General features: G+C 31.8%; 1 protein-coding gene across 9 annotated transcripts in view; it reads left to right on the top strand.

Moving 5' to 3' along the window:
* The window catches only part of RIMS2 (regulating synaptic membrane exocytosis 2), a 426,764-nt gene that overhangs the window by 216,345 nt on the left and 197,838 nt on the right, over nucleotides 1–12,581 (top strand). For 6 of the 9 annotated variants that reach the window (XM_090283467.1, XM_090283466.1, XM_090283464.1 and 3 more), the window contains 5 exons: nucleotides 875–942; nucleotides 2,733–2,852; nucleotides 5,034–5,133; nucleotides 5,998–6,121; nucleotides 9,924–9,970. In XM_090283467.1, coding sequence (XP_090139593.1) covers nucleotides 875–942; nucleotides 2,733–2,852; nucleotides 5,034–5,133; nucleotides 5,998–6,121; nucleotides 9,924–9,970 — 459 coding nt within the window. Of the gene's footprint in view, nucleotides 1–874; nucleotides 943–1,059; nucleotides 1,269–2,732; nucleotides 2,853–5,033; nucleotides 5,134–5,997; nucleotides 6,122–9,923; nucleotides 9,971–12,581 lie in introns of all 9 variants that reach the window. The other 3 variants (XM_090283463.1, XM_090283465.1, XM_090283461.1) reach the window with 1 other exon arrangement.

Here is a 12,581-nt window from a genome sequence, read left to right as displayed (position 1 = left end):
TGGAAGGGGTTTAGTAAATGTTTTTAAATAAATGAAAGTACAAATAAAGTTATAAAGGTATATATGTATATACATAAACTAAAAAGAATTTTTTCCAATGTAAGGCAAATAAGGAATATATAATTTTGTGAAATAGATACTCATTCTTAGTTGCCATTTACACAAATTATCTAACAATATTATTTTTAAAGAAAATTTACTTTTTATGAGTGCAATTTCCGAAAATTGAAAAATTACTTCAAAATAATATTAAGTAATTTATAAATACAGTTTATTTTATTTTTACTAATAGGACTTTTAGTGCATCTGTTTTGTCACTTTCATACAAAAATTTTTTTGTGTGTATGTAAGCAATTTTTTTTAACACCCAAATAGTTTTAGGAGGTTTCAGCATTAAAAAGCATATTATAGAACATTCCAGAAACATTTAATTACTTGGCTCTTTGTTATAGTGGTTATTGGCAAACCACTTTTTAATCTTTAAAATGTTCTTTAATCTTTGGAAAAGAACTCATGTCTATAGGCCAGCATGTCTAAAATATATCATGAGTAACAGACATAACCAATAACCTTTTTCTTTTTTTAGAATATATAATTTTTTCATTTCAATTTCTGTTTATTATTAGCCTCTTCTATTCTTTAAGGACTTTAGTTCCGTAGGGTCTGTCTAGAGATCGTAAGCTTTATATTCTGCATTGTATAGATTTTACTCATTTGATATCCAAGCTTTCTCTTGGTATGTATAGTGAGTGCTACAGACAAAGTTCTTGAAACCAGACGGTATCACACAGTTTAAAATGTTTATAATGTCTCTCTCTGTCCTTTCTTTCGCCGTCTCCTTTACTGCACTCTTTTGTCTGTCTGACTCTCACAGGAGACATGGATTACAACTGGTTGGACCATACGTCTTGGCATAGCAGTGAGGCATCCCCAATGTCTTTGGTGAGACATGTGGAGCCTTACTACTTAATTTCTGTTATCATTTCACTTTTCCTTTTTTATTTACACCTTTGCATGTTTTCTTTTTTGTATTTTTTTTTTTTTATCCCACACCTGTAGGGGACAGTCAAAAGGGAAAAAGAAAAACTAGTGAGCAGGCAGTTTTGTCGGACTCTAACACCAGGTCTGAGAGACAAAAGAAAATGATGTACTTTGGTGGTCACTCTTTGGAAGAAGATCTGGAATGGTCTGAGCCTCAAATTAAGGACTCTGGGGTAGATACCTGTAGTAGCACAACCCTTAACGAGGAGCATAGCCATAGTGATAAGGTACTGAGATTGTGGAGCCTGCCTTTTAACCTGCTCATTTGGTCTTCGTTTGCTCTCTGTCACTCATTCAAACAGAACGTAATAAAAGGACAGGGCATTGCAAGGGTCAATGTAGCATTTCTTAAGGTGCAGAAAAGAAAAACAAAACCAAAACAAACAAATCAAAATCTTTCTCGCTGGCTTTGCTGTTTTTGTTGTTTGACGGCATACCAAAATCTAAGTAAATGAAATAAAAATTAGGAACAAAGGAATGCTTTGTCTATTGTCGCATGAGATAATTTTGTAATGTTATTATAAAACAACAAATACAAAGAATATTTTGGATTGGCTTATTCGATTGCTTGTATATATTTTCCTTGGGATGAAAATTAAATAATTAATAGTTTGAATCCCAGGCAAAAGGGAGATAATTGGGTCTGTTTGCACAGAAAAAGTTGTTTTTCTTTTTTCCCTTTCACTGTCATTTTGCTTTTTTGTTTTATTGTCATAGCATTTCAATGTAGCATTAATTAATTAGAACCATTGCCATCTGCTTTTGTATTTATTATTTTTGCGCTTAGCATAGTGAGACTTGAAATCTTATTACCATATAGATGTGATTGACTGAAACTTGTCTTTTGCCTGATAAATTTTGCATGAAGATATGCATGTTACTTTAAAATAACTGTGAAACTGTGATTACACAAATCATTTACTTTGCTATTTGACTTGTAATTCATAATGGAATGGTGTTGTGATGTATAAAGGGCGTGGTCTGCCCTTAGAAAGAGATAAACTCCTAATATTTCCAAGGTTATTAACAACAGATACCATTGAAATATCTAATAAAATTAATTTACTAAATAGATCAAAGATCTGAAAGAATCAATGAACATCTAAAAAATGAGAAATGTAATCTATCCTCACCTTTGAATTAGGCCTATTTCTTACAGAATCACTTAGAAACTTACTGGGGCTTGTGTATTTTTTGTAATTTTAATTGAGAAGTCTACTTCAAGAAAGCCCTGATATGTTTGAATTTTGTGTTTTATTTAATGGACCTTTTAACTTTTATTGTAATAAGATCTATCAAAGCCTTCCAAAAGTGTTTGAAGATTATATTTTCATTTTTAAGTGAGTTTATCTTTTCTACTCATGAATTTATTAATCTTCAGCATGTATGTAATTAAATTAGAGTTTGAATCTATTTTCAAGATATCACAGATTTTGTAGAACTATATAGTATATAACTTCAGTATTGTGTCAGTATTAAGAACTTGAAATAATTTGATTTTGAAAAAACTTGAGATTATAATTGAGGTTATAAGGATAATGCAGTAAGCCCTTTTTATCACAGTTTAGAATACCAACCGGTTTGTGTAATCATAATACTTTGGACATCTGAAAATCAGAAAGATTGCACAGTAATGGGTCATATTTCTTAAAAGAACATTAACATTTTTGTTTTTTGATGCAATATGTCAGCACCCTGTGACATGGCAGCCATCTAAAGATGGAGATTGTTTAATTGGTCGTATTTTATTAAATAAACGTCTAAAGGATGGAAGTGTACCTCGAGATTCAGGAGCAATGCTTGGCTTGAAGGTATGTAATGAAATATATAAGCTTTTGGATGTATACTTCTTTACAGATTTATCAGAAAAGCAAAAAATATTATTACTCTTTCTACCTATACTAATTTAGTGAATTTTCTTTCCATTTTCAAGAATTCCCAAATATTGGCCCTCATTATCTATTTCTTATTTTCCAAATGTCATTTAAGAAGTTGCCATTGGTCTACAATAAAACTCAAATATATAATTTTGGCAATTATAAAAAGTTATATACTTTATTCCTAAATATAGTGTTCAAGCTTATTTTACCTATACAGTGTTATTGAATTGCTAAATATGTAGACTTGAGAAATGTAATATTTGTGTCATATAGGAATATAATTTTTGTTAGTGTAACAAAATATGTGTGTCTATTTCTGTGTGTGTGTGTGTACATGAGAGAGAATACTGTTTGAAGACTGGAACTGAAAAATACTTATGTTAAGAGATTTAATATAAATATTAATTTATACTTCACTGTAAAATACCAAACAATTTATTTGGTAATTATACCAAGTAGAGTTTTGTTTGCTTGGTGTTTGTTTGTTTGGTGAATTAAAAATGGAATGAAAAAGGAGGAAGTATTTTTGAGTTAAACCATTGCTATAGAAATTTTCTTTGAGAGATACTAGAAAATTTTGGGTGTAAGTGGAATTGGGCAACTTACAATTTATTGGGTGACTGATACGTGGCTGGCACTCATCTGAGCATTTTACATCCTTCATTTTGTTTAACACTCACAACAGATAAAAAATAAGTTTAGAGAATTGTTGTAACTTGCCCGTGGTCACAAAACGGTAATGAAGGTGGGATTTAAACATAGATCTCCCCAGTATAGAATGAGAGCAGTGTAGTATGGAAGTTAGGAAGTCTGGCTTGATTTCTAGTTACAGCAATTACTAGGTACATACCATTGGTCAGCTAAAGTTCTTTTAGCTTAAGACTCCTCATCTGTACAATGGAGATAATGCTTACTGAATTGTTATAAGCAGGTTAAATAAAGCAATTATAAATATTCAGTCCATGTGCAGTGCCTGACACATTATACGGTTTCAGTAATAATTATAGTCAGTAATATTAATATTAAATTTTATCAAGTAAAAAAAAAGATGTTTTTAAAAATTAACATAGGGATATAAATCCAGAATACCTATATATTTAATTTTTAGAATAAATTTTGGAATAATTAGTATTAGCTGAACTGCACCTGAGTTTAATTCATGGCAGTTTGGGAATAAATACATGGAATAAGACTAATAAATGGCTTTTTAATTTGGATATCTTTCACTCAATTTATAAGAGGAAAAGAACTATTTTAGTCAATGAAGTTAGTTACTATTGTTTGCTTAGCTTGCTATAAAGCAGATATATTGACTGAATGGCAGTTGATGACAATCAAAACATTAATTTTGTAAGAGGCTACTCTTACAGGTATGACTATGGTTTCATAGCATTATTGGTAATGTTTGTTTTTTTCTGAAGGATATACAGGGAGGGCAGAGTAAGTTCACAGTTGTGAGTACATAAAACACAAGAGTTTACTCTTGTATTATTATTTATCAATTATTGTATTATTTCACATTGGACAACTGTAAACCGACTTTTGCCTCAACCTGTACATTAATTGAAACATAAAATTAAAAAAAACTGACATGCAAATGGTCAGAAGTTTGCATTAATTCTGACATAATTAAGTAACTTTTGTAATTTTCTCAGAAGAAATATATTATCATCATGCACATTATCAATATGCCTAAAAGATTACTAATGAAATTTTTGTAGAATATCATAATAGTGAAAGTAACAAGTATTTATATTATTGTGAAATTTGAAATCTAACTAAATATGTTAATTACAGAGTACTGAAATAGCATGTTTTAAGGAATGACAGAAGTTAATAATTCTGTAATAAAGGAATTACAAATTATTGTTTCTAAGGCATGCAACATTTTCAAAAAATATTGGATTAAAATGTAAAACATTTGGAATATGTAAAAAGCTTACTATTGGGACATATGCTCAGTTCCTAATAACAACACTATGATACTTAAAAATATTTTTAGTATAGTAAATTATAGTTTCTAAAGCTGTAAGTTATAGTTATTTTTCACTTGAATCTTCAACCAGGTTCATTAGAACAATATGTCTCTTAAAACCTTCCTCTTTTAAACAGGTTGTAGGAGGTAAGATGACTGAATCAGGTCGGCTCTGTGCATTTATTACCAAAGTAAAAAAAGGAAGTTTAGCTGATACTGTAGGACATCTTAGACCAGGTAGGTTTCTATCTTTGGTTATTTATATTTAAACTCTTAAACTCAAGTAGTTATGAAAAAGTTATCCTGATTTAGAAGTGATTTGACCAGTAACAAAGAGCTAATTTCACTTAAGTTAAATTTATTCATTAATGAAAAGTTGTATTATTATTTCTTGAGTCACATCGAAGAGAAAGATTTTTGTAATTACTGATTTTTTCTTATGAATATTCCCACTATGTATCTAGTATTAACCCATTTTGTTTCCTATAAGCTTGTCTTTTGAAAAATTCCAACATAGTTTGGGAAACAAACTTCATGGATACATACATATTTCCTAAATGTGTCACTTCTTATCTCTTTGGATAGGAGAGACCCTAAGATGCTAAATATAAAGCTCTTTATAAGACTGTTTAAAACAAGGTGCTCAGCCAAATGTATTTTGAGAAAACTAGAATGCAGAGTAATGAAATCTACAAAGTGGCAACTAGATAGTTTCTAGAATTAAAGTGAATTAAAATTTTTGTTAGAATTAGAATATCTATATCACCAAGAATTTGACATAGATTACTCCTGAATTTGTTCCCCTTCACAAGAAGAAGAACTAACAACTATTCATGGACAAGACACCACTGAGAAAATCCTGGAAATCATAGCAATAGCTTTCATGTAATTTCTTTTCTGACCCTTACTTTTTGGGTGAAATATACTAATTATCCTTGTCATCAGATTTTATGCCACTGGAGCTGTTCTCAGTATGCTTCTTATTTCATGTGGTGATTTTATTCTATGGAGTTCATTGCAGCTTAAAATTGCTTTGTTTATAGAGTATTTTATGGCATTAGATTTTCTTTCTAAGATTATCATTACTGACACACACAATAGGTGATGAAGTGTTAGAATGGAATGGAAGGCTATTGCAAGGAGCCACATTTGAAGAAGTATATAACATCATTCTGGAATCCAAACCTGAACCACAGGTGGAGCTTGTTGTTTCAAGGCCTATTGGGTGAGTTGGTTTGAATACTTCCCACATGTTCTACTATTAAACAATTTGTGATGTGCAATCCAAAAGTGTCTGATTCTGTTATAAAAATAAAGTATTTTGAGGACTTTTTTTTTCTTTACTAAAAACACCTCACCAAAAATTATGACATCTCTTTATCTAATTATACAGTTAATTATAAAAAAGAAATATTTACCTGTTTATTATTTTTGTTTTCTTAGTAGCTTAGATGGCTAATGTCATTAGTAGAAGGGGCCGTAGTAACAATTACTATTAAAGGAAATTTCATTAACTGTGGTCTTTTATATTAAAAAATGAAGACCAACTATATTCTATTGATTTTATGTATTTTTTCCAAATGGAGATATCAACGTAGGAAAGAGAGGGCTTAAGGACATATTATTTCCAGCTAGAGGGAACAATTTAAGAAAAAGCATAATATCTTTAAAGAAACAATTTTTAAAAAATAAGCAAATGCCAAATACTCTTCTGTTTTTATAATTTTTCAGCTATAGATTAAATTGACAATTTCTAAAAGTTGGCAATAAGTATAGTCCTTTGCACCTCTATTATGAGAATTACTCTTTAAATATCATAGTTGTATTTCCTCTATAGAAGCCTATAGTCTAAGCCAATGTAAAAGATATACCTAAAATTAGAAAAAGCAATTAAACATTGTAAACTGACAGTGAATTATTGTAGTAACAGCATTCTAGGGTGGAGGCTGTAGAAATTATTTTTAATTGTAGAATATAATGCCTAGTTTTCACTCATTTAGGAAATGATGGGTTATATTATTTTGTTCCCTATTTATGCTGTAGAAAATGACTTATGTTGGTGACTTAGTTTTTGAAATGTTCCTTTCCAGAATCATGAATCTGCCACATGAAATTGTATCTGTTTTTCATTTTGTCTCTTCAGGTATTACAGTAAAATTGTACTGTATCAGCTTAGTGTATTACTCAGTTAGTGTATTTAATCATATTAAAAGACACTAAACATTTTTGCTTAATGTCTTAAATATTCTTTTATATAATTTTCTGAATGATCTTAAACATTAATATCTATCCCTTTTGGTAAATCTCAAACAAAATGTACATAGTTTTGGTGTAAATACAGTTACAAAGTAATTTTGTTAGTCCCAATAAAAAATTTATACATTTGCATTTTTCTCAGTGGAGTTATTACATTTTTAAAAATCTCAAACAAAATTTGAAGTATTAAGTTTTTGTTTTGGTGATATTTTATTTGAATTTTAATGCTATGATTTAGAACAATAGCAAGTGAAAATAGAGAGTGAGCTAGAATTATAACATATCTATAAAACTTATTGAATGTAGGAATTTTTTAGAATGGACAATTGTATAGTGAGGCATATAGAAAATAAAGTTTATGTTTTTACAAATCTTCTATAAATATGTATTAATTTAAATTTTAAAAAATTTATTATTATTATTATTTTTGGGGGGCAGACCCCCACTCTGTACAATTCCCCCTTCTTAGACTTAAGAGCCTTTATAATTTTATAAAGGACAATAGGCAAAAGTCTCTTGCTCTTCTAGCTGCTTCAAGCTGAACATGATCATCGTCCTACCTACCCGTGGGTCTAGAAATCCCTAATAAGAGTGGGGGTGTGGAGGGGAGGGTGGCCTTCCCACATGGGGAAGGATCTTGCAGATTCCAGGTCACCTGGCTGTCCCCGGACATTGGCATGCTCAGTTTAGCAAGCTGGCATCCTTGTATTCTGGAGGTAACAGATTTGGCAAAAGGGATAAAAGGCATCATTGAAACCATAACTACTAAATGAAAAAAGACAGAGATTCATTTTTCAATGGCACACATTAGGGGGGGGGAAAGGCTTCTTTGGAGGAAAGTGTGCAAGACACGTCACACCTGTTCAAGGTCCTTTTGTCCACTATACTTAGTTTAGGCTGAGGGGAATATTTTATGTTTCCCCCTTCTCAGACCTCTGGGGCCTTTCTGTCCAAGTCATTAGGACAGAAAAGAGAAAACAGTTTTAAAGTAAAGCCCACAGACCACCCCATACTTTACCAACCCAGCCACTTAGTTCAACCAAACCATTGAGTCTCAGGAAGCAGCGATGCAGACAGGATTAAGTGAGGCCTATATGTGCAGACAGTCACTCAGGAAATGAGATCATAGGCTTATGCCCTTTGAAAACAGAAAACACATGCTAATTTATGCAACATAACCCACAAACCAGTCTCTAAATCTGCGAAACTATCTTATTGGGAAGACATCCAGTTGCAAGACATTTGACATTCTTCTTGCCTGTAAATTAAGCATCTTTGGTGATGTCACAGACCTAGTTTAACTTTCAAATGAAAACAAACTTTAAATGAAAAGAAACTTTAAAGACAGTTAACTGCACTATTTTATAGTCTACCACTGAGCATTGTGATTTTCCTTGAATCATGATTTTTCTCCTTCAGATTACCCTCCTTGTCATTAAAGGGAATACATTAAGTCTGGTTTAAATTTATCCTGTTCATTTGCATAAACACAACAAGAGCAGCAAATGATCACATATGATCTTTAAGTCTGCTTTGCTGGAATTTATACAAGGAACCTTTAGGGTGACTTTCAGTCTGCACTTCAGAGCACAGAAGCTGAGCCACACACCTGCCATTCAGCCTTGCCTGTAAACACCTGTCTTTTCCCAGTCCTTCAGGTTTTCCATTGTGCCTTAAGGTCCCTTCTAGGCATCTTTCAGGAAAGCAACCTTCGTTCCTTCCCTGGAAAGATTGCCATGAACCGCGCAACCCACCAAGGTACCAGGCCTTTTATCTCGTGGGCTTTTATTACCTTTGAAAGTCAATCTCAGTTCCTCAGGGCTTTTTGGTACCAACCAGATCCCAGGTATGCCCCCTTTAGGCATGGCAAAGTCATGTCAAGGTCTTGTTAACAAAACCTCTATTAACAACTTGTTTTATTAGTTTTATGCAAAGAACAGTATGTCATTACTTCTTCAGAATGCTAAATTCTGAAGGGATCAGGTAGGGAGAAAAATATACAGTGTGAAGGAAAATCCTTGTCATTCTAATATTTACTAAAATTGTATTTCCATGCTTTATACTTCCTTTTGTTCACTTTGCTACAAGTGAAATATTTTTTGGGCGGGGGATTTGCTGGCTCATTTATTTATTTATTTTGATTTCATTTTTTATTTTTTTCCCACTAAAAATTGTTTTCTGTTTGTTTTTCTATTACAGTTGTCCCACTTTTTTCCCCATTGCTTCCTCCACCCTGCCCACCCCTTCTCTCACAGTCAATCCGCACCCCATTATCCATGTCCATGGGTCATTTATACATGTTTTTTGACTAGACCCTTCCCCTTCTTACCCCCTCTCTCCCTTCCCTCTCCCCTCTTATCATTGTTAGTCTGCTCCTTGTTTACATGCCTCTGGTTCAATTTTGCTCATTTGTTTGTGTTGTTCATTAGTTCCCTGTATTAGGAGATATCATATGGTATTTGTCTTTCATTGCCTGGCTTATTTCGCTAAGCATAATTCTCTCTAGTTCCATCCATGTTGTCACAAACGGTAGGAGTTCCTTCTTTCTTTCTGCTACATCAATTTAAATTTTTTAAAGTATTTGGTATTAACCAAGAATACTTTTATTAGTAATATAGGACTATGTTTTGTTTTTCTTATTTATGTAATGCTGCTATCATATGCAGTTTTGTTCATTCTATACTGTCCCATTATAATATAGCTTGATAATGGTCAAAACAGCAGTTGTGTTGTTTCAACAATTTCTTGTTTTCTTTTTTCTATCTTTTCAGAGATATACCTAGAATACCTGATAGCACACATGCACAACTGGAGTCCAGTAAGTTTCATTTATTATAGAAGAAAATCTTATTAATAATATCATTCATCAGGGATAAAATTAAGTATTTCATCTGTGAATACAAAGTAGGAAATATAATGATGTTATCAAGTATGTAATCATATAAAGATGTAAAATTTAGTATTATTTTATGTTATGGGGAAAAGTACAAAAGTCTCTAACACTTTAAGATAGCTTTTTTTTTTTTTTTTTTTTTTTTACCACACTGTCTTAACTACTATGTAGTTTTAGATAGCTTTATTAGGTTATATTACTATAAACTATACATATTGAAAATGTACAATTAGATACGTTTTGACATATTTGTGAAATCATCACAAAAAATAATGAACATACTATCACTCCCCAAATTTCACCATCCTCTCCCCAAAATCTCTCCTAATTTTAAAATTTACTGCTGTGTAACCTAACGTTCAGTAAATGGGGAGTGCTTGGGACAATCTAGTGAATAATTATATATACTCTTATTTATATTTTTAGAAAATGAGATAATATTTCTGATTTAACATTGGAGTCATAGTGAGACAGTAGACATATTGTATAAGTTCATTTTAAGTAATGCTAGACACATAAATAGTTATTATTGTGTTTGAGTGTTATTTCAGATGTTAAACTAATGAATTTTTTCCAGTGAACTAAGTTTCTTTATTGATTGAGAGCAGAATAAGGGATATTGTGAAAGAAGAGAGAAGGGTTGCAACTTGAAAGAGTTGTTCAGAGTAGACCACAATAGGGAGGAAGGATTTCGGCAAAGATTTGAAAGACTGGCTGTCTGAGGGCAAGGCGTTCTAGGTACAGGGACCAGGCAGGCATACAATGCCTCTGAGGCAAAAAGGCCCAAGATAAATGTAAAGAAAGGAAGAAGACCAGATTGGCTGCACCTGAGTTAGCAAGGGAAGGAAGGATGGTAGCAAGTAGGCTAGAAGAGTAACGGGCAGCCAAATCGCAGACTTTATAAGCCGCTGTAAAGACATTGGCTTTTACTCTGAGAAAAATCAAGAAGTACATAGGATGGTTTTGGTGAGAGACTTAATGTTTTAAAATCTGCCTGTTCTGTTGAAATTATGTTAAATGGAGTTAAGGGTGAAATCAGAGGGACTAGTGAGAGAACTATTTTATTATTTTAGTGGCAAAATGATGATGACTTAGACCATGTTGGTAGCATCGAAGTGGTGAGAAGTGGTCATATTCTCTACATGTACAATAATTGAGAATATCTTATCAGAATAGATCTATTTTTAATTTTATATTACAATTATAAGTATAAAAGCTTCACTTTTAAAAATTATTTATTTTCCTCATTAAAAAAATTTTATTGTTGTTCAATTACAGTTGTCCCAATTTTTCCCCCAGTGCTCAATTATAAGTATAAAATTAAAAAAAAATTTTTTACCCAATAGGTGAAATCCCTTTGGAATGTCATAGCTCTATACTTTAAAATATGATCATATGACTTACTTGATTTAGTACCTTTGTCTAAGTACTAAATCATTTTATCCAAAATAACATCACAGGAAATTAAAACAAATAAATATTAATATAATGATAATGATTTTATACAATGATATCATTATTATCATCGCTCCAATTTTATTGAGTTCCTAAAACTATGCTTGATATTGTTTGTACGTTATCACAGTTCTTAAAACAATCCTGTGATGAACATACACATTTTATTCACTTATGTTACATCACTCGGATATTGTGTGAGCAGTGTGGAACAATTCCAAAATTGTTCCTGAGGAGATGAGTCCTTTCTCAAATCAGATTTAATTCTTTATTATATAAATCCTGAAGAATAGGTTTCTCCAAGGCCCAATTCTTAACCCTCTATCTTTAGTTCCTCAATAAATTCTTCTCTTCATATGGTTTTATTGTCATATGACTCCTAAGTTTACATATAAAAGTGATCTATAATTGTCTTTTCATCCCTGGATGTTTAAAGAATGCACTCTTAAGTGTCTTCTTGTTCCCTGTAGAAAACTGAGCTTATTTTTTTACTATAAAGTCAGGATTCTTTTAACTTCTAAATATTATAAACGGTATCACTGTAATAGTAATTTCTGATCCCAAGGCTCGCTGTTTCCTCCTTCACTTTACACTACACTCTCTAGAGGTGAATTTTATCTGCATGTGCTTCAAATTAGGGAGACACTTCACAGTTTAATTTCTAACACTAATGTCTGCTCTATATTTGCTTCCATCCATATATTCAGTTACCTGTTTTATATCTCTCCTTGGATGCCTCAGAGGTATCACAGAGTCACTGTATTCCAAATTAACTTTTCCACTGATTCCTTTAAACATAGGACTTCTCCAGTGTTTTCTCTCCCAGGTAATCATATCAGCATGGGCCTATGCAGAGAACAAGACAGACACATAGGGGACTTTCCTGACCTCATATCTAGCTACAAGACTTGAAGTCCTAATATTATTCCCTCTCTTTCCTTTATACCTCATATCTAATTAGTTTTTGAATCTTTATTTTCTTATTTTATGATATTGCCTGAAATCTTTCTATTTTATTTTTGCAGCCTTTCCTGTTATTATTTATTGAATTCCACTTCTTCCTGTTTTCCATGTCTCTCTA

The sequence above is a fragment of the Furipterus horrens genome, unplaced genomic scaffold (genome assembly GCF_987537825.1).
Source record: "Furipterus horrens unplaced genomic scaffold, mFurHor1.1.pri manual_scaffold_7, whole genome shotgun sequence".
Taxonomy (NCBI): domain Eukaryota; kingdom Metazoa; phylum Chordata; class Mammalia; order Chiroptera; family Furipteridae; genus Furipterus; species Furipterus horrens.
Note: the sequence above shows the minus strand (reverse complement) of the source record. Positions and strands in the feature narration are given on the sequence as shown.